The 21,565-nt window shown below is 40.5% G+C and overlaps 2 protein-coding genes and 1 long non-coding RNA gene across 14 annotated transcripts in view; 2 read left to right on the forward strand and 1 right to left on the reverse strand.

Moving 5' to 3' along the window:
* The window catches only part of rftn2 (raftlin family member 2), a 29,053-nt gene that overhangs the window by 1,280 nt on the left and 6,208 nt on the right, over nt 1-21,565 (forward strand). The window contains exons 1-5 of one of the 2 annotated variants that reach the window (XM_051959350.1): nt 8,389-8,527; nt 17,996-18,176; nt 19,839-19,947; nt 20,086-20,260; nt 20,371-20,589. In XM_051959350.1, coding sequence (XP_051815310.1) covers nt 18,019-18,176; nt 19,839-19,947; nt 20,086-20,260; nt 20,371-20,589 — 661 coding nt within the window. In that variant the 5' untranslated portion in view covers nt 8,389-8,527; nt 17,996-18,018. Of the gene's footprint in view, nt 1-8,388; nt 8,528-17,995; nt 18,177-19,838; nt 19,948-20,085; nt 20,261-20,370; nt 20,590-21,565 lie in introns of those variants that run through there. The other variant, XM_051959351.1, reaches the window with a different exon arrangement.
* On the forward strand, nt 676-1,622 carry LOC127537225 (uncharacterized). Of its 9 annotated transcripts, none has more exons than XR_007946855.1 (5): nt 676-898; nt 931-1,026; nt 1,059-1,090; nt 1,155-1,218; nt 1,251-1,622. It is a non-coding gene; the product is annotated as an uncharacterized LOC127537225 (long non-coding RNA). The 9 variants fall into 9 exon arrangements; XR_007946858.1 differs by having other exon boundaries at nt 1,315-1,622; XR_007946857.1 differs by having other exon boundaries at nt 931-962; nt 995-1,090.
* Nucleotides 11,213-16,806, reverse strand: LOC127537224 (uncharacterized). Of its 3 annotated transcripts, none has more exons than XM_051959347.1 (4): nt 15,652-16,806; nt 14,468-14,488; nt 12,443-12,463; nt 11,213-11,392 (listed from the first exon to the last, which is right to left on the reverse strand). In XM_051959347.1, the coding sequence occupies exons 1-4, from the start codon at nt 16,667-16,669 to the stop codon at nt 11,370-11,372; spliced, it is 1,083 nt and encodes a 360-aa protein (XP_051815307.1). In that variant the 5' UTR covers nt 16,670-16,806; the 3' UTR covers nt 11,213-11,369. The 3 variants fall into 3 exon arrangements, with proteins under 3 accessions (XP_051815307.1, XP_051815308.1, XP_051815309.1); XM_051959348.1 differs by lacking the exon at nt 12,443-12,463 and adding an exon at nt 12,737-12,757; XM_051959349.1 differs by lacking the exon at nt 12,443-12,463 and adding an exon at nt 13,157-13,177.

Below are 21,565 nucleotides of genomic sequence, written 5' to 3' on the forward strand. Positions count from 1 at the left end.
TCGTTACTTCAGTGTTCTCATAGAAGAAGCAGACTTTGAGGCGTTTCTCTGCTTCATGTGACGATAAACTGGATTTATTTTAACGTTCTGACTGATGTTTCCATGGAGCAGTGAACTCTTCTAACAGGAAGTCCAGAAATAACACAAATAACTGTTTATTTTTAACACGTCTCCACTCCTTCCTGGTTCTGAAACGTTCCTCTTTGTTTGCTTTATTATTATTATTATTATTAATCTCTCAGCATCTACAGACGTCTAGAACCAGAGCGTCACTTTTAATCAAACCGTTAAAGCATCGAGTCCAACGAGCGTCCAGAAATAAACTGGGTCAGCGGGCTTTACCCTGGAACACACACACATAACACACACTGACACACACTGACACACACTCCTCATGATGCTCTAGTTGTTGCCATGGAAACCAACTAGTTGCTGTTTTTTCCATTAATCCTTCATCTGCTGCTTCAGTCGACCCGTTTACTAATAAAGCCAACGGTTAGAGTTCTGCTAACCCAGTTAGAGTCCAGTTCTCTGGTTCATTGGTTCTGTGGTTCAGCTCAGTGTGAGTTGTGGGTTCTAACGTTCTAAATCATCTCCAGACTGAGTCATTGTTTCATCTGATCTGATTCTTAACAATCTAAACGTCTGTTTAGATTTTTTCTACTGGTACCAGAATGTTCTGGTACCAGGATGTTTGAATGTTCTAGAACACAGCTTCAGTTCTTTTAGACAAACTTCAACTAATCCAGGCACGTTTTAGTCGTTTAAAGTGATGTTTGAGTGACTGATGGTGGTTCTCCAGCTGTTCTCTCTGTTGGTTCTTTCAGTCTGTAGGTTCTGGTTCTGGTGGTTCCTTCAGCCTGTAGGTTCTGGTTCTACTGTTTTTTTCAGCCTGTAGGTTCTGGTTCTGGTGGTTCCTTCAGTCTGTAGGTTCTGGTTCTACTGGTTCCTTCAGTCTGTAGGTTCTGGTTCTACTGGTTCCTTTAATCTGTAGGTTCTGGTTCTACTGGTTCCTTCAGTCTGTAGGTTCTGGTTCTGGTGGTTCCTTCAGTCTGTAGGTTCTGGTTCTGTTAGTTTCTTCAGTCTGTAGGTTCTGGTTCTACAGGTTCCTTTAATCTGTAGGTTCTGGTTCTACTGGTTCATTCAGTCTGTAGGTTCTGGTTCTGGTGGTTCTTTCAGTCTGTAGGTTCTGGTTCTACTGGTTCCTTCAGTCTGTAGGTTCTGGTTCTACTGGTTCCTTTAATCAGTAGGTTCTGGTTCTACTGGTTCCTTCAGTCTGTAGGTTCTGGTTCTGTTAGTTTCTTCAGTCTGTAGGTTCTGGTTCTACTGGTTCCTTTAATCTGTAGGTTCTGGTTCTACTGGTTCCTTCAGTCTGTAGGTTCTGGTTCTGGTGGTTCTTTCAGTCTGTAGGTTCTGGTTCTACTGGTTCCTTTAATCTGTAGGTTCTGGTTCTACTGGTTCCTTCAGTCTGTAGGTTCTGGTTCTACTGGTTCCTTTAATCTGTAGGTTCTGGTTCTACTGGTTCCTTTAATCTGTAGGTTCTGGTTCTACTGGTTCCTTCAGTCTGTAGGTTCTGGTTCTACTGGTTCCTTTAATCTGTAGGTTCTGGTTCTACTGGTTCCTTTAATCTGTAGGTTCTGGTTCCAGTTTGTCTCACTTTTATTAAACTGGCCTGAGAACATCTCTATGGTTCTCTGGATGTTCTCCAGCACCACGTGTAGAACTCTGATGTTGGTAAAGTAGAACTAAAGCAGGAGAATGTTGAGATGTTTGTTGGAGAGGAAACCGTTTAATAACGTTCTCAGTGTGTGGAGGAGAATGGACGGTTCCAAACCGTTCCTCTGGGACGTCCTTAATTAGACGTTCTCTGTTCTGGATGTTCTTCCAAGTTCCTGCTGCCAGATAATCATGAAAGAACCTCAGAGCCCATCTGGTCCTGTCTGCTGGTTCAGGATCAGATCCAAGCTCCACTCTGAGTGAAGATCTGACCTCCAGAGCAGAAAGCTTCTAGATGGAGAACACAGAACGTTGTGACTGAAACTGAGCTGGTGGGTTCTTGGTTCCAGCTTCTTCCAGATGGTTGTGATGTTTGAGGATCATTGAAAATGTTTTTAAAAAAATAAGAATTATTAAAGATATTTTTTGGTCTGCTGGGTTTAATGAGCGTTAGAATGGCTCATTTCAGATTTTTGTGTCCTGAACAGAAGAGGTTCATTCATCAAGTCCATAGAACGAGAAAAATCTGAATGGTAAATGCATTTTTTAAAATCAGTGTCATATAAAACTGTTCTGACGTGTTATTTCTGAGTAATGAGTGGCTTGTCCTCATTGAGAGCTGAAGAACTCCATCAGATCACACTGAATGTAGATAGAAATGGTTCATTAAGAACGGGATACAAACTGTTTGTTGGGATTTTTCTGTTTCTAAAGGTCATACATGAAACTAACTGGAGGCTTTAATGGTTGAACTTCACACGAGTAGTTCCAGATCTGTTGATAATGTGGATATTTAGTTTGATAAATGGTATGATTTAGTGGTTTTTATTCATGGATGTCATGACTTCAGAGTGTTCCAGAGAGCTAAAGATCCTCGGCTGGTTCTTCACCTCGTTCTGGTATCTGGGTCGCCGCCGGAGGCTCTCTGGTCTTCAGGACTGGAACTGTGAAGTAAACTGGGATGATTGGAAGGTTTCTGACATGATGAACCTGAAGTGACGTTATCGGTTCTGTTCTGACCCACTTGCAGCTCTCTGCTCTGCTGCTCATTACTTCCTGTAATCTGTCTGGTCTGAGAGTCCAGCGGTGGATGGATTATTTCAGATTAAACTCAGTATTTAGGTATTAAAGCTGGAGGACAGTTCAGGGACAGAACAAACTGAATCACACCATGATTTTAAAGGTCTGAAATCAAGAATACATTCTGCTAGAACCTGAGAATAGCGTCTTTCTTCATCACGGTTCTGTTTCTCTTCAGGTCAGATTAGAACTGAGACTTTGAAGAAAACTAACAGTCCTTGTTTTTGCCTGAATGGGGGTGTTAACTACCTCATCTTTAGGCTAATGTAACAGTTAGCAATAGCTTCTTTGGGCTGTAATTAGCTTGTGTACATTGATTTAGCAGCTAGCAATATCTTGTTTAGGCTATCATTAGCATGTTTATATTGATATAGCAGCTAGTGTTATCTTGTGTCAACTCATGTAGCAGCTAGCATAGGGCTGCGCGATATATCGAATTTATCGTTTTATCGAGTTTTTTGTGCTTCTCGATATAGGATTAGACAATATCGTTAATAACGATATATACGTGTGTCACTTTTAGCCACTTGTGCCACTTTTTGCTCTCCCCCGGCAATTTTCCCCGCGCCTGTCCTTCCTGGAAGTTAACCCGCCCATTCCCGCTCACTGCTGCAGCAGGACATAAACAACAATGGAGTCTGACACGGCAGAAGTTGTGGAAGAGGAGCTGGTTTCCAAAAAACGGAATAATGGATCAGTCATATGGAGGTGGTTTGGACGAAATTATTTCTCAAATGAAGTGCTACCAAAAATGTACACGGAAGTACGAAACCGCATGGACACCCGTCTCGCTCAATTGTCTCATTTTGCCCTGACATCCGACATGTGGTCCATCAGGACGTGTGAACCATACATGTGTGTAACAATACATTTCATGGAAGAGTGGGATATAAAATCTGCATGTCTCCAGATGAGCTACTTTCCCCAGGACCATACCGGGGAACACATAGCAGAGGCTCTGCAAGATGCCCTATCGAGCTGGAAGCTCAACCTGGAAAGACTAGTGGCCGTAACTACTGACAACGGGACAAACGTTGTCAAGGCGCTGCAGCTCAACAAGTGGCTACGGATGCAGTGCTTTGGGCACAGACTACATTTGGCCATTGGTAAGTGCAATACTAAAATATTCCAAAAATATATATTATAAAAATAATAATTTTACAAAGATATAATGTCTACTTTGCTTACTGTGAGAATAATTTAAAACAATAACATTAAAGGTTACACTGAAATATTAAGGTGATGTTTCTACAAGTGATGACAAAACTTTTTGGCAAAGTCATGCATCCCCTGTGTTCTGATTTTTTTTTTAAAACTAAGTCTAAAATGGGTCCAATGTTTTTCTGTCTAATGCATTCCAAGTAGAGTGGAAACTTTGGGAAAAATTTGATTTAAACCAAGCTAAAAATGTAATTAGATGGTTAAAATTTTGTTCTTTGTCTTAGAATTTGACTTCAAATTGATCTACACTTGGCATATATCTTGTACAGTCTAAATTTAGTCTAAATACAGTCTTAAACTAATATAAATTGAATATAAAACTCTAAAATTTGTCTAAATTCAGCTTATCTGTGTTAGTTATTAGGGAGGCCCTGGACCCACAAAATTTGAGATCCTTTGTTTTAAATTGATTCAACGCTTCACTTTTTTTTATTCTTACACATTTTCTTGCACATATATAAACACCACATTCCTACTAAATGTATATAGCTTTCAATTTGCATTTCACTGGTCTGTGTATCAAATCAATGAATGTGTTTTTCAGTTTGTGATACAGGACATGCCATGGATGATGCCTGCATTACCCGTGCCATTGGTCTGTGCAAGAGGATCGTGAGCAGCTTTTCATATAGCTGGAAGAAAAGAAAAGAACTGGCTGTAGTACAACAGCAACTTGGTCTTCCATGTCACCAGCTAATCACAGAGTCTCCCACACGCTGGGGATTGAGGCTGTTAATGATACAGAGAGTCCTGGAGCAAGAAAGAGCACTGGCCAAAGTCCTGTCTGCTGACAAAAAACTAGATCTCTAGTCCTTACCTGGCAGGACATAGAGGTCCTGGAGGCCATTGAGAAAGCTCTAAAACCCCTTCAGGACTTTACGGATGCTCTCTCAGGAGAGGACTACGTGACCCTGTCATACGTCAGACCTGTGCTTCAGCTGGTCAGCACTCGTCTCCTGGCATCTGAAGAAGGGGATAGTGAACTATGTAAGTCCATCAAGACCAGAGTTGTAGATTACCTCAATAACGAATATGCAGATCCAACTACCAGCGACTTGTTGGATATCGCCTCTTTTTTGGACCCAAGATTCAGAGCCACATACATCTCATGTGACAAAATGGATGAGTGATCTTATTGACTCATCACAGAGTGATCTTGGAGGCGCAGCCTTTGTTGGGAGATGAGGCCAAATGTGTACCTGACCTAACCTTGCCAGCAAGTTGATTTCTCGCGATATTTGTGAGTTCACAAATCTCTCAAGAAACCATCTTGCCCCGCTCCCGCCTTCACTGTTTGTACAGCACCAAGTTGGTTCGGGCCAATCACGCAGCAGTATTCGTGTGTGGGGCGGGATATCCGGGTGTGAAGACGACACCAAGCGGCAGTAGATCAAAACAAACATGGCAACGGAGGACAACGATCGTGTAGATGCTGGTATTAAGTCAGTTTTAGCTGAATCTCCTCTCGCTTCTTTGAAGGAAGAACAACGAGAGGCTCTTTGTGCATTTCTGGATGGTAAAGATGTTTGTGCTTTTTAACCTATGGGTTTTGGTAAGAGTTTAATCTACCAATCGGCTCCGCTCGTTGTGAAGATCCCGCGATTGGCTAAAAACAAACCTGTCAGAGGCGGGACATACTGTTGCATTGTCCAATCCGTGCCTCTTTCCTCCGAACGGATTTACATGGAGCGGTCCCAGATTGATATTGTGGAGTACTATCAAGTACTACACAATTATTAATCTGGCTATTGCCAGGTTATACCTGACCCTGCAGAACAAGAAGCAGCAGCTGTGGCAGTGCCACCTGAAGCTAAGAAAAAGAAATCACTGGCAAGCTTCTTCAAGGAGAGTCCTGCCACCGCCACCAAATACACACAGAGAGAGACAATAGAACATGAACTGTCAAGCTATCTGCAGTCAACCTGTTTAGAGAGTGATGCTGACCCACTCAAATGGTGGAAGGAACATGAAGTTGCCTTTCCAGCACTGAGCTCCCTGGCTAAGAAGTTCCTTTGCGTACCAGCCACCAGCTCCCCTTCAGAAAGGGTTTTTAGTTGCAGTGGAAACATTGTGACCTGCCACAGGGCATCCCTGAAGCCTGACAGTGTTGACAGGCTCGTTTTTCTGGCCCAAAATCTGTAATATGTACAGTACTTGCCGCTACCTCATTTTAATAGTTGAATGGTTAGTAAAGAATTGTTCCAAGAACTTGTTTACATGTATGTTGTTCAATTGTTTACATGTTTGGACATTTGCACAAATCAGCAAGTCCTTTTTTAGAGAAGGAAACATATTGCTTTGCAGAAAAAAATGTGCAAAAAATAATTGTGCAAGAACCATTTTACATTGTTTTATAATGCTTAATTGCTTACGTGTTTGAACATTTGCACTAATCTGTAAAATGCTTGAATTGATTTTAAGAGGAGGACACATATGAATGGACTTGCTCTTATATAGCGCTTTACTACTCATCAGAGTACTCAAAGCGCTTATACAACAATTGCTTCCATTCAACCATACACACATATTGTTTGGCAAAAAAACAGAAGCTCATGAATAGCCAGCTGACCTGTTGTTTTTTGGTCGATAGAATACTTTCTGTTTATTTTGCACTTTGCATAAATTGCATCTAAACTGTTCCACAGTGAAGTACATTGGTTTATATTTTTATTTAAGAGAGTGTTGTTTAGTAAAAGCTGTGAATTTAGGCACATGTTCTTTTGCTGCTAAGCATTAATAAAAGCACATTTGTGACATTTGTCACATGTGGTTTTGACCAAGAACATGGCTTAATGGTATTAATTCAATGGAAAAAAAATATCGAGAAATATCGGATATCGCAATTCAGCACAAAAATATCGATATGACTTTTTGTCCATATCGTGCAGCCCTAAGCTAGCATTATCTTGTTCAAGCTAAAGTAGGGCCTGACATCTTCTTTAGGCTAGCATTATCTTGTTTAGGCTAATGAAGCGGCTAATGTTACCTTGTTTAGGCTAATGTGTTTGTTTCTTTGTTTATATTTAAATGCATGTAATGAAGAAATCTTGCTGTTCACACTTTTATCTTCTATTGTTCTACTTCTCAACCAGCTGGAATGAGTTTATTTGAGGTTTATTTAGACGTAAGTATCAGTTGTTTTTGGTGCTTTTCCACTAAACTTCCAGGAAGTGTAATTTCCTCCCTCTGATTAGCATCTGTGGCTAAACAACCTGTTAGCAGCTTCAGTGTTTATCTTCAGCTGGACTCTTTAGAAGACTTTTAAAAAACTGGTCTTCTTCAGTAGAAACCAGCTGGACTTCCAGTTGGTTTCTATTGAAGCTCTACCATCTTCTGAGAGTTCGTTTAGATCTAAACTAAACATCATGAACAACCTGAAATTTATCCAGAAAAATAAGTTCAGTTTCATCAGCATTCATCCTCAGTTTATCATTTCCTCATTACAACTTCCAGATCAGAGTGTCTACAAAGAAACACAACATTTAGTCACCTGGAGCTGAACCATGGAGGATTTACTGGAGGATCACAACCACAAAGGAAGACAGGAAAGACACAGAACAACAAAGACATGACAAAATATTATGAAAATAAGACACAAAATGCCAAAAATGAGACACAAAATGACAAAAAATTGACAAACGATACAAAACAAAAACGAGACAAAATATTTGACAAAAAACTTACAAAGCAACAAAATAGTACAAGTGAGACAAAAAATGACCAAAGCAAAAAACAAAATGACAAAAAAGTCACAAGTGAGAAAAAAAAGGAAACGCAAAAGAACAAAAACACGAGACAAGCAACAAAAGTCAGACAAAAAAGCGAAAAAAAAAATAAGAGAATATATTACAAAATAGACACAGAAAACAACAAAAGAACAAAGAACAATCTAGTATTTTATTTTCTGATCCAAACAACTTGTCATGGTCTAGAAATGATTTTAAATTTATAGTTTTACTAATTTACTATCTGCAGTTAATGTCTTCTCTGTAATTTTTACACTTTGAGGGCCGGATTGGACCCTCTGGAGGACCGCTTTTGGCCCACGGGCCTCATGGTGGACAGCCCTGGTTCAGATCCTGACAGAAACAAACTGTCTGCTGCTGTTTTGTGTGGTTTGTGGTGTGCTGAGGAGTTGGAAGCTGAATGAAGCAGCTGGTGTTTTAGCTGCAGCTTGTTTTTCTGCTGCTCTTCTTCTTTTCTTTGCTGCTTGTTGCCAGGCAGCTTCCTCCTTTTCACACCTTCACACATGGACTCATAAAATCTTGCTGTCCTTGGCCTCCTTCCTCCTCCTCCTCCTCCTCCTGAACAGAGGCCTCACTGTGGGCTGGAGGATGGGAGGAGTGGAATAGCAGCAGAGTAAAAGCTCCAACAAAAGGCTGGTTTGGGGCCGTTTAGCTGCATTCTGGAGCTTCTGTTGTCTGGTTGGACCTGCTGACCTGCTGCTATGACCCTGGAAAAACTCTGATCTGTCATCTAGTGACGGATCTCTTCCTGTTTTTATGCTGAAGTAAGAATACTTCATTCTAGACGCAGCTTACGTTTGTAAAAATGCTAAAAACTACAAATCGAGCTTGAAACAGGTTTTCTCTGCAGGCTTTAGATAACGATAATGCTAGCTGCTGTGTTAGCCCAAACAAGCTATTGTTGGCCACTACGTTAATCTAAGTGAGCTAGCGTTAGTCACTGTGTTAGGCTAAATTAGATAAAAATAGCATTTTCATTCCACTGACAGACATTATATTGACTTCTATGGCGATCTAAGCAAGATAGCATTAGCTGCTACCATGACCTTAACAACATAATGTTAGTTTAAATGTGACAATATTAGCCTCTGATTAGCCTAAACAACATAACATTAGTTGCTGTGTTAGTATAAACAGGAAAGAGTGACCAAGTAAATTAGCCCTAAAGGCGATAACATTAGTGACTACATCAGCCTAAGCAAGATAACGTCAGCTTAACAAGCTAACACTAGCCACTAAACAAGTTAATGTTAGCCATTGAATTAGCCTTAAACAAGACAGTGTTCCCAACACGTTGGCCTGAACAAGATTAGCCTAGCTTAGCTAGACTGTATTCCTGTTATAAGGGATATACGGGAATACGGTCTAGCCCTCCTCCATTGACACATTTTGACAGGTTTTCAAGCTCCGAGCAGATCAGACCGAACCAATCAGAGCACCAGAGGCGGGAGTTAACGATGCGTCATCTTCAGGGCCGAGATTACCCATCTAACACCTGTGCACCTCCCGCATACAAACAAAATGGCGACCGCAACAGAGCGAGGTTTCTCTCGTGCGCTTTCCTCTGTTTTGCACGGTCTGAATTTGTCCTTAAAACCTCAACAAGAAGCAGCTCTTAAAGGTTTTCTTTTTAAAAAGGATGTATTTTTAATTCCGGCAGGCTGTACGATAGAATGCGTAATGCTGCCCTCCACTGTTGAAAGGGAGAGCTTAGATTTTCCTCAGGACCCCTGTACGGCGAAGGAAGCTGTTAAAACTACAAAACATCATGGCGGAAAGGCAATTGTTAGGTCGCTTAGTGATTGCGTCACACATGTGTTACGCTGATTGGCTCTCTCCAATTCAAGCTGTGATCGGTAGTCCCGCCTCTGGGCTAGATTTGGTTCAATGGAGCAGTTCCAGACTGACTTTATGTGTATTTGTAATACACAATATAAAGGCTGTCTGGTCCCCAGGCAAGAACAAGATAACATCAGTTAAATAGTTAAGTTAGCCTTAAACAAGATTAAGGCTCGTTATAGAGCTACATAGCCTAAATGAGATAATGTTAGCTTAACATCATAACATTTGGTGCTACACTGGAATAAACAGTGTTAACGGTTTTGTTTTTGTAAACAACATAACATTAGCTACTACATTATCTTAACAAAGGTAATATTAGCAGCTATATTAGCCTAAATGATATTGTTAGCTTAATATGATTACATTAGATGCTATATTAGAATAAACAAGACAATGTTAGCAGTTATGTTTTTGTTAACAAGATAACATTAGCTGCTACATCAGTCTAAAAGTGAAAATACTAGTCGCTACATTAGCTTAAAAAGCTAACATTTGTAGCTACATGAGCTGAAATGACATGGTAACTTTAGTCACTAGATTAGACTAACTTCGACAACATTAGCTGCTATATTCATGTAAACAACATAACATTAGCTAGTACGTTAACATTTGTCTAAACATAACATTGGCCACTACTTTAACCTAACAAAGTAATGTTAACTGCTACATTAAACAAAACTGCATTAGCCACCATGTTAACCTAAACTGTATAATGTTAGCTGCTAAGTTTTTGTTGACTGTATTGTGCTAGCTACTATATTAGCCTAAGTCACGTAAACAGGACGGTAGGAAGGTACTTGAAGAAGACACTGGTCTGAAAAGCAAAGAACTTCTGACTGCAGTGTTGGACAGAGGGAGCTGGATGAAGAACTTTATTCATGTCACCGATACCGTTGGATGTGATTGACTGACTGACGTGTAAACAGGCTATCATTATCCTGTTCTTAAATGATTGCAAGCAGGATCATGTTAGCCACTGTGTTAGCTGTGAATATAAAGTTGGAGCTGAAACTCTGTTAGCTTGAATTCTGTGTTCAGATGTGGAGTTTTTTTCTCTGAGATCAGTTTGGTTGTTTCAGTGAAGACTTCTGTCTGAAACTTTCCATCCTGATCTCTGACTCCAACCCTGAACATCTCTGCAGCTCCATGTTTCTGTTGGTCTGTTCTTGTCTATTTCTGCTGCGGTAGACTCGTATTAAAGGCTGCAGCATGTGTTAAATTTAAATCCACCCTGAGAGGCTTTGAGCCGCAGGAATCCCAGTAAACCAGCAGCGCTGAGGTTGTGGTCGCTGCAGGGATGTGAATCGTGTGTTTGTTGGTGGGAATGTGGAGGTTGAATGATGTCCTGAGGAATGTTCTTCATCATGTTCTCATCACTGAACATTCACTTTCTCTGCCTTTAAAAGCAGCATCAGCCTCAAACTCCACCGATTCCTGTCCACAGAGCTGCTTAATGTCCCCATAAGGGAGGAAAACCTGCAGAGAGTGGCTGTTTGAACACATGACTGTCCCACAACATGAGGAATACTACAGACACACTCCCCCAGTGGCTCTTTGTCCTCGTCTGAAGCCTCGGCTCAGAGCCTGAAAGCATTAAAGGGTCCGGGGTGTTTGGGGCTCGAAGCCAGAGTTCAGGAACAGCAGCTCTTTGTGGACACAGGAAGTAACGCTGCTGAGATTTCAGACAGAAAACAGCCTCAGTTCACCAACCAACCTCCAGCAGAACATAAACCGGACATTTAGTAGAACGTTTGGAGAACGTAATCAACCTGCAGTCCGAAGAACACCTTCATTCATCAGTCGGAAACTTTCATTCATCAGTAGAACACCTTCATTCAACAGTAGAGCACCTTCATTCATCAGTCGGAAACTTTCATTCATCAGTAGAACACCTTCATTCAACAGTAGAGCACCTTCATTCATCAGTAGAACACCTTCATTCATCAGTCGGAAACTTTCATTCATCAGTAGAACACCTTCATTCAACAGTAGAACACCTTCATTCATCAGTCGGAAACTTTCATTCATCAGTAGAACACCTTCATTCATCAGTCGGAAACTTTCATTCATCAGTAGAACACCTTCATTCAACAGTAGAACACTTTCATTCATCAGTAGAACACCTTCATTCATCAGTAGAACACCTTCATTCATCAGTAGAGCACCTTCATTCATCAGTAGAACACCTTCATTCATCAGTAGAACACTTTCATTCATCAGTAGAACACTTTCATTCATCAGTAGAACACTTTCATTCATCAGTAGAACACCTTCATTCATCAGTAGAACACCTTCATTCATCAGTAGAACACCTTCATTCATCAGTAGAACACCTTCATTCAACAGTAGAACACCTTCATTCATCAGTAGAACACCTTCATTCATCAGTAGAACACCTTCATTCATCAGTAGAACACCTTCATTCAACAGTAGAACACCTTCATTCATCAGTAGAACACCTTCATTCAACAGTAGAACACCTTCATTCATCAGTAGAACACCTTCATTCATCAGTAGAACACCTTCATTCATCAGTAGAACACCTTCATTCATCAGTAGAACACTTTCATTCATCAGTAGAACACTTTCATTCATCAGTAGAACACCTTCATTCATCAGTAGAACACTTTCATTCATCAGTAGAACACCTTCATTCATCAGTAGAACACCTTCATTCATCAGTAGAACACCTTCATTCATCAGTAGAACACCTTCATTCATCAGTAGAACACTTTCATTCATCAGTAGAACACTTTCATTCATCAGTAGAACACTTTCATTCATCAGTAGAACACTTTCATTCATCAGTAGAACACTTTCATTCATCAGTAGAACACCTTCATTCAACAGTAGAACACCTTCATTCATCAGTAGAACACTTTCATTCATCAGTAGAACACTTTCATTCATCAGTAGAACACTTTCATTCATCAGTAGAACACCTTCATTCATCAGTAGAACACCTTCATTCATCAGTAGAACACTTTCATTCATCAGTAGAACACTTTCATTCATCAGTAGAACACCTTCATTCATCAGTAGAACACTTTCATTCATCAGTAGAACACTTTCATTCATCAGTAGAACACTTTCATTCATCAGTAGAACACTTTCATTCATCAGTAGAACACCTTCATTCAACAGTAGAACACCTTCATTCATCAGTAGAACACTTTCATTCATCAGTAGAACACTTTCATTCATCAGTAGAACACTTTCATTCATCAGTAGAACACCTTCATTCATCAGTAGAACACCTTCATTCATCAGTAGAACACTTTCATTCATCAGTAGAACACTTTCATTCATCAGTAGAACACCTTCATTCATCAGTAGAACACTTTCATTCATCAGTAGAACACTTTCATTCATCAGTAGAACACTTTCATTCAACAGTAGAACACTTTCATTCATCAGTAGAACACCTTCATTCATCAGTAGAACACCTTCATTCATCAGTAGAACACCTTCATTCATCAATAGAACACTTTCATTCATCAGTAGAACACTTTCATTCATCAGTAGAACACTTTCATTCATCAGTAGAACACCTTCATTCAACAGTAGAACACCTTCATTCATCAGTAGAACACTTTCATTCATCAGTAGAACACTTTCATTCATCAGTAGAACACCTTCATTCATCAGTAGAACACTTTCATTCATCAGTAGAACACCTTCATTCATCAGTAGAACACCTTCATTCATCAGTAGAACACTTTCATTCATCAGTAGAACACCTTCATTCATCAGTAGAACACCTTCATTCATCAGTAGAACACCTTCATTCATCAGTAGAACACCTTCATTCATCAGTAGAACACTTTCATTCATCAGTAGAACACTTTCATCAGTAGAACACTTTCATTCATCAGTAGAACACCTTCATTCAACAGTAGAACACCTTCATTCATCAGTAGAACACTTTCATTCATCAGTAGAACACCTTCATTCATCAGTAGAACACTTTCATTCATCAGTAGAACACCTTCATTCATCAGTAGAACACCTTCATTCATCAGTAGAACACCTTCATTCATCAGTAGAACACTTTCATTCATCAGTAGAACACTTTCATTCATCAGTAGAACACCTTCATTCATCAGTAGAACACCTTCATTCATCAGTAGAACACTTTCATTCATCAGTAGAACACTTTCATTCATCAGTAGAACACCTTCATTCATCAGTAGAACACCTTCATTCATCAGTAGAACACCTTCATTCATCAGTAGAACACCTTCATTCATCAGTAGAACACTTTCATTCATCAGTAGAACACCTTCATTCATCAGTAGAACACCTTCATTCATCAGTAGAACACCTTCATTCAACAGTAGAACACTTTCATTCAACAGTAGAACACTTTCATTCATCAGTAGAACACTTTCATTCATCAGTAGAACACCTTCATTCATCAGTAGAACACCTTCATTCATCAGTAGAACACTTTCATTCATCAGTAGAACACTTTCATTCATCAGTAGAACACTTTCATTCATCAGTAGAACACTTTCATTCATCAGTAGAACACTTTCATTCATCAGTAGAACACTTTCATTCATCAGTAGAACACTTTCATTCATCAGTAGAACACTTTCATCAGTAGAACACTTTCATTCATCAGTAGAACACCTTCATTCATCAGTAGAACACCTTCATTCATCAGTAGAACACTTTCATCAGTAGAACACTTTCATTCATCAGTAGAACACTTTCATTCATCAGTAGAACACTTTCATTCATCAGTAGAACACTTTCATTCATCAGTAGAACACCTTCATTCATCAGTAGAACACCTTCATTCATCAGTAGAACACCTTCATTCATCAGTAGAACACTTTCATTCATCAGTAGAACACCTTCATTCAACAGTAGAACACCTTCATTCAACAGTAGAACACTTTCATTCATCAGTAGAACACCTTCATTCATCAGTAGAACACTTTCATTCAACAGTAGAACACCTTCATTCATCAGTAGAACACTTTCATCAGTAGAACACTTTCATTCATCAGTAGAACACTTTCATTCATCAGTAGAACACTTTCATTCATCAGTAGAACACTTTCATCAGTAGAACACTTTCATTCATCAGTAGAACACTTTCATTCATCAGTAGAACACTTTCATTCATCAGTAGAACACCTTCATTCATCAGTAGAACACTTTCATTCATCAGTAGAACACTTTCATTCATCAGTAGAACACCTTCATTCATCAGTAGAACACTTTCATTCATCAGTAGAACACTTCATTCATCAGTAGAACACCTTCATTCATCAGTAGAACACTTTCATTCATCAGTAGAACACTTTCATTCATCAGTAGAACACTTTCATTCATCAGTAGAACACTTTCATTCATCAGTAGAACACCTTCATTCAACAGTAGAACACTTTCATTCATCAGTAGAACACTTTCATTCATCAGTAGAACACCTTCATTCATCAGTAGAACACCTTCATTCAACAGTAGAACACCTTCATTCATCAGTAGAACACCTTCATTCAACAGTAGAACACTTTCATTCATCAGTAGAACACCTTCATTCATCAGTAGAACACCTTCATTCATCAGTAGAACACTTTCATTCATCAGTAGAACACCTTCATTCATCAGTAGAACACCTTCATTCATCAGTAGAACACTTTCATTCAACAGTAGAACACCTTCATTCATCAGTAGAACACTTTCATTCATCAGTAGAACACTTTCATCAGTAGAACACTTTCATTCATCAGTAGAACACTTTCATTCATCAGTAGAACACCTTCATTCAACAGTAGAACACTTTCATTCATCAGTAGAACACCTTCATTCATCAGTAGAACACTTTCATTCATCAGTAGAACACCTTCATTCATCAGTAGAACACTTTCATTCAACAGTAGAACACTTTCATTCATCAGTAGAACACTTTCATTCATCAGTAGAACACCTTCATTCATCAGTAGAACACCTTCATTCAACAGTAGAACACCTTCATTCATCAGTAGAACACCTTCATTCAACAGTAGAACACTTTCATTCATCAGTAGAACACCTTCATTCAACAGTAGAACACTTTCATTCAACAGTAGAACACTTTCATTCAACAGTAGAACACCTTCATTCATCAGTAGAACACCTTCATTCATCAGTAGAACACTTTCATTCAACAGTAGAACACTTTCATTCAACAGTAGAACACCTTCATTCATCAGTAGAACACCTTCATTCATCAGTAGAACACCTTCATTCATCAGTAGAACACCTTCATTCATCAGTAGAACACCTTCATTCAACAGTAGAACACTTTCATTCATCAGTAGAACACCTTCATTCAACAGTAGAACACTTTCATTCATCAGTAGAACACCTTCATTCAACAGTAGAACACTTTCATTCATCAGTAGAACACTTTCATTCAACAGTAGAACACCTTCATTCATCAGTAGAACACTTTCATTCATCAGTAGAACACCTTCATTCATCAGTAGAACACCTTCATTCATCAGTAGAACACCTTCATTCATCAGTAGAACACTTTCATTCATCAGTAGAACACCTTCATTCATCAGTAGAACACCTTCATTCATCAGTAGAACACTTTCATTCAACAGTAGAACACCTTCATTCATCAGTAGAACACTTTCATTCATCAGTAGAACACCTTCATTCAACAGTAGAACACCTTCATTCAACAGTAGAACACTTTCATTCAACAGTAGAACACTTTCATTCAACAGTAGAACACTTTCATTCAACAGTAGAACACCTTCATTCAACAGTAGAACACTTTCATTCAACAGTAGAACACCTTCATTCATCAGTAGAACACCTTCATTCAACAGTAGAACACCTTCATTCATCAGTAGAACACTTTCATTCAACAGTAGAACACTTTCATTCAACAGTAGAACACCTTCATTCAACAGTAGAACACTTTCATTCAACAGTAGAACACTTTCATTCAACAGTAGAACACCTTCATTCAACAGTAGAACACTTTCATTCAACAGTAGAACACTTTCATTCAACAGTAGAACACTTTCATTCAACAGTAGAACACCTTCATTCATCAGTCGGAAACTTTTTCATTTTTTGCTGAAACCAATGATTTTCTGTTGATGGACTAATTTACGGATCAGCTCTGAGAGTGAAGCTTTTTGATCCGGTTCTTCGGTCCAGGAAGCGTCTCTAAACCTTTGAGTTAACAGACCTTTATCTCTTCAGTCTCACTCAGAACCAGGTCCAAAACAGAGTTCTGAACCAGTTTACAACCAGTCCAGATCCAGGTCCAAAACCAAGCTTTAAACCAGTTTAAAGCCAGTCCAGGTTCAGGCCCAAAACCAAGCTTCAAACCAGTTTAAAACTAGTCCAGATCCAGCTCCAAAACCAAGCTTTAAACCAGTTTAAAACCAATCCAGATCCAGCTCCAAAACCAAGCTTTAAACCGGTTTAATACCAGTCCAGAACCAGGGTCAAAACCAAGCTTTAAACCAGTTTAAAACCAGTCCAGATCCAGGCCCAAAACCAAGCTTTAAACCAGTTTAAAACCAGTCCAGATCCAGCTCCAAAACCAAGCTTTAAACCAGTTTAAAACCAGTCCAGATCCAGGTCCAAAACCAAGCTTTAAACCAGTTTAAAGCCAGTCCAGGTTCAGGCCCAAAACCAAGCTTCAAACCAGTTTAAAACTAGTCCAGATCCAGCTCCAAAACCAAGCTTTAAACCAGTTTAAAACCAATCCAGATCCAGCTCCAAAACCAAGCTTTAAACCAGTTTAATACCAGTCCAGAACCAGGGTCAAAACCAAGCTTTAAACCAGTTTAAAACCAGTCCAGATCCAGGCCCAAAACCAAGCTTTAAACCAGTTTAAAACCAGTCCAGATCCAGCTCCAAAACCAAGCTTTAAACCAGTTTAATACCAGTCCAGAACCAGGTTCAAAGCCAAGCTTTAAACCAGTTTAAAACCAGTCCAGATCCAGCTCCAAAACCAAGCTTTAAACCAGTTTAATACCAGTCCAGAACCAGGTTCAAAGCCAAGCTTTAAACCAGTTTAAAACCAGTCCAGATTCAGTTCCAAAACCAAGTTCTGAACCAGTTCAACACCAGCCCTAAATCACAGATCCAAGATGAGGTTCTAATCCACTGTAAAACCAGGTCAAGAACCGTCCTAAACCAGTCTAGAATCAGGTCTAAAATCACAATTGGATCTAAAACCGGTCCAGATCCAGGAGTTTAAAACCACTGTAGCACAGCCTTCTAAACCAGGTCCAGAACCAGTCTTTCGTTTGATACCCGTCTCACTAACAGAACTCAATCCTCCAGAACCTCCTCAGAGGGTTCGTGGTGTCTGGAGATGTTTTAAGGATCTAACATTGACCAGAACCTGTCTGACCCTGCAGGAAGTCGTCCCACGGTCCAGTTCATGTCATCGCTGTCCGAGCTGCCTCAGGCCCTGCTGCCCTACTACACCCAGGGCTACATCCTGACCGCCCTGCATCCCATCATCCTCTCTGTGGGCCGGACCCGCTCGCTGCCCTTCAGCCTGCTGTACCGAGCCATCCTGGCCCGGCCCAGACCCAGGTAACCCCATGTAGACCTACACAGGTTCTAATGTCAGCCTGAAGGAGATGAAAGATGGATGAAGGTGTCTGCATATTTAATGATAGCAGGTCAGCAGCATGTTTACTCTGACATGTCACCATTTCTATTGGCTGGAAATCCACCCGACAACAAGGCTCTCCCAGCAGCCAATAGGGACGCAGTGTGTCTGATGTCTTAGGTCCGATAGGTCGGATCCTGTAACTATGATGAACCTTTTCACTGCCAGAAGACTGAAAGTAGAACATGGAGGTGTGAGTGACTGGAAATAATCTTTACATGAAAACCACCTCATAAGACCAGTAAAACCACCAAGAGACTCCAGTCTGAAACCAGTCTAAGTCTGTTAAAAATGAGGTGTAAATCAGTGTAACATCAGTCCAAAACCAAATTTAAACTCGTCTAAACCCAAACACTTTGAAAATAAGGTCAGAACCAAAATAATCCAAAACAGAATCCACCACCAAGCTTGGAATCAGTCTAAAACCAGGTCCATATCCCATCCAAACTCAGGTGGAAATCACTCGCCAAACCAGTCTGAAACCAGTCTGAATCCAGGTCAGAATCAGTCTAAAATCTGGTCCAACAATCAGGTCCAAATCCAGGGTCAACACTTGTATAAAACTGATCCAAAACCAGTCCAAAATCGGGTCTAAAACCAGGTCCAAATTCAAGGTTGATGCCTTTACAAAATTAGTCTAAAACTAAGTTCCAAACTAGTCTAAAACATGTTCAAAGTTTGACATGAATAAAGCTTCAAATCAATCTAAAATCAGGTCCTAAACCCATCCTTTATCTGGTCCAAACCAGTCTAAAATCTATAGAAAAGGAATTTGAAATCACCCTAAAACCAGATCAAGAACCCATCCATGAGTTCAAAATCAGAACTGCAACCAGCTAACCATGCCCATTAACAGTCCAAAACCAAGTTCTAAGCCACTCTAAAACTAGGTCCCAAAGAAGTCTGAGACTAGTTTCAAACCAGTCCAGAACCAGATCCAAGACATGTTCTACACCAGTGTACACCCAGATCCAAAACTCATCCTAAATGAGCTCAAAACCGGTTCAAAATCTGATCCAAGAACAAGCTCAAAACCAGTCTGAAACCAGGTCATAAATCTGATCCAAAACCAGTCTAAAACCAGTCTAAAACCAGTGTAATCCCAGGTTAAAACCAGGTTGTAAATCTGATCCAAAACCAGTCTGAAACTAGGTCAAAACCAGTCTAATCCCAGGTTAAAACCAGGTCATAAATGTGATCTGAAACCAGTCTAAAATAGTGTCTCACAAACACCAGAGACTCTGAACATCATGTTGGTGTTGTTTCTCAGCTGGGACGTTGTTCTAGTGTTGGAGGGCTTAAGGGTTTTACATGTTAGCTGAAGGTGAATCGTCCAGATGTGTATTTGTTGTCATCACTAATGTTTCCTGACCTGAGTTCTGACTGATCCCGTCAATGATTTACCTGTTGGTGTCTGCAGCTCAGTCACACCTGCATGGTCCAGCTGGAGGTTTTAGCAGCTCCATGTTGGTTCTAAGTGTTTGGATTGTCAGTAAACAAACAGCCTCCATGTTGGTTCTAACATTTTTTTCTGTCAGTAAACAAACAGCCTCCATGTTGGTTCTAACATTTTTTTCTGTCAGTAAACAGACGGCGTCCATGTGCCACAGTGTTCCGGTGCTGAGGGTGGAGGAGTGGCCGCTACCTGGAGATTCTCTGACCGGAGACACCGTCAGAGCGCTCATCGACCGGGTCAGCCTGAAACACCATCAGACCAACTTTATCTGCTGCTGTTGACTCCAGATGGTTGAATATGAAATGTTTTCATCTTTTAAGCGTCTAAAATCCCTGAATAAACCGTGTATTTCCTGTTTGTGTTGCCCCCTGCAGGTGAACAGCAGCGCTCGAGGAGGCGTTCGATTCGTCGGTTCGGTTCTGCAGCAGGTGAGCGGGATCACTAATGGACGGGTCCACAGTCCAAAGAGGGGCTGCAGATCCCCCCCAAGAACTCCTCCAGGAACCCCACCTGGAGACCGAGAGCTGGAGGAGAACACCTACAGTCCAGGTGAGACGCTCAGACCTCCATGTTGGTCCAGTCCAGGTGAGACCCTCAGACCTCCTCCACCAGCTGACGTTTATGAGGTTAACCCATAGATTGTGTATTTCCTCCTCCAGACCTCAGGCTGCTGGTCTTCTTCCACTGCTGGGCTCCAGGCTGTGCTCCTCTGGACTCTCTGGCCTGTCAGTACCACCAGGGGGCGCTCTCCATGCGCGTCTCCAGGAAAGGTCACGTGGTCAGTTCCCTGGAAGCTGATTGGCTGGAACTGACTGCTGCCTACTACCGTAAAGGCTGGTCGCTGGTGGACTCCTTCGTTTACTGGGACACGCCGAAAGGTCAGGAACACCCGGATGTTTGGAATTTACCCAGAACATGGTGAAAAAAAACTAGCAAATAGTTTGTCTTCAGGTTAGTATCCAGCCCAAAACCAGTCTAAAACCAATTCTAAACCAGCCCAAAACTAGTCTAAAGCCAGTTCTAAACCAGCCCCAAACCAGTTCTAAACCAGCCCCAAACCAGTCTAAAACCAGTCCAAAACCAGCCCCAAACCAGTCTAAAACCAGTTCTAAACCAGTCTAAAACCAGTCCTAAACCAGCCCAAACCAGTCTAAAACCAGTTCTAAACCAGTCTAAAACCAGTTCTAAACCAGTCTAAAACCAGTCCAAAACCAGTTCTAAACCAGCCTAAAACTAGTCTAAAACCAGTTCTAAACCAGCCCCAAACCAGTCTAAAACCAGTTCTAAACCAGTCTAAAACCAGTCCAAAACCAGCCCAAAACTAGTCTAAAACCAGTTCTAAACCAGCCCCAAACCAGTCTAAAACCAGTTCTAAACCAGTCTAAAACCAGTCCTAAACCAGCCCAAAACTAGTCTAAAACCAGTTCTAAACCAGCCCCAAACTAGTCTAAAACCAGTTCTAAACCAGCCCCAAACCAGTCTAAAACCAGTTCTAAACCAGTCTAAAACCAGTCCAAAACCAGTTCTAAACCAGCCTAAAACTAGTCTAAAACCAGTTCTAAACCAGCCCCAAACCAGTCTAAAACCAGTTCTAAACCAGTCCAATACCAGTCTAAACCAGCCCCCCCCCCAAAAAAAACGACTAACTGGTCTAATACCATTTAAAACTACATCCAAACCAAATTCTTCAATCCAAGGCTTTTTAAAAATGAAGTCTGAAACAGTCCAAAACCAAGGTTGAAACTAGTCTAAAATGAAAACGGAACCAATCCAGAACCAGAATCTGGTCAGAACACGGTGGAGTCTGTGTTTGTTCACATTAATGATAATAAGCAAACTAAGTCTAGGAAGAAA

The sequence above is a fragment of the Acanthochromis polyacanthus genome, chromosome 14 (assembly GCF_021347895.1).
Source record: "Acanthochromis polyacanthus isolate Apoly-LR-REF ecotype Palm Island chromosome 14, KAUST_Apoly_ChrSc, whole genome shotgun sequence".
Lineage (NCBI taxonomy): Eukaryota > Metazoa > Chordata > Actinopteri > Pomacentridae > Acanthochromis > Acanthochromis polyacanthus.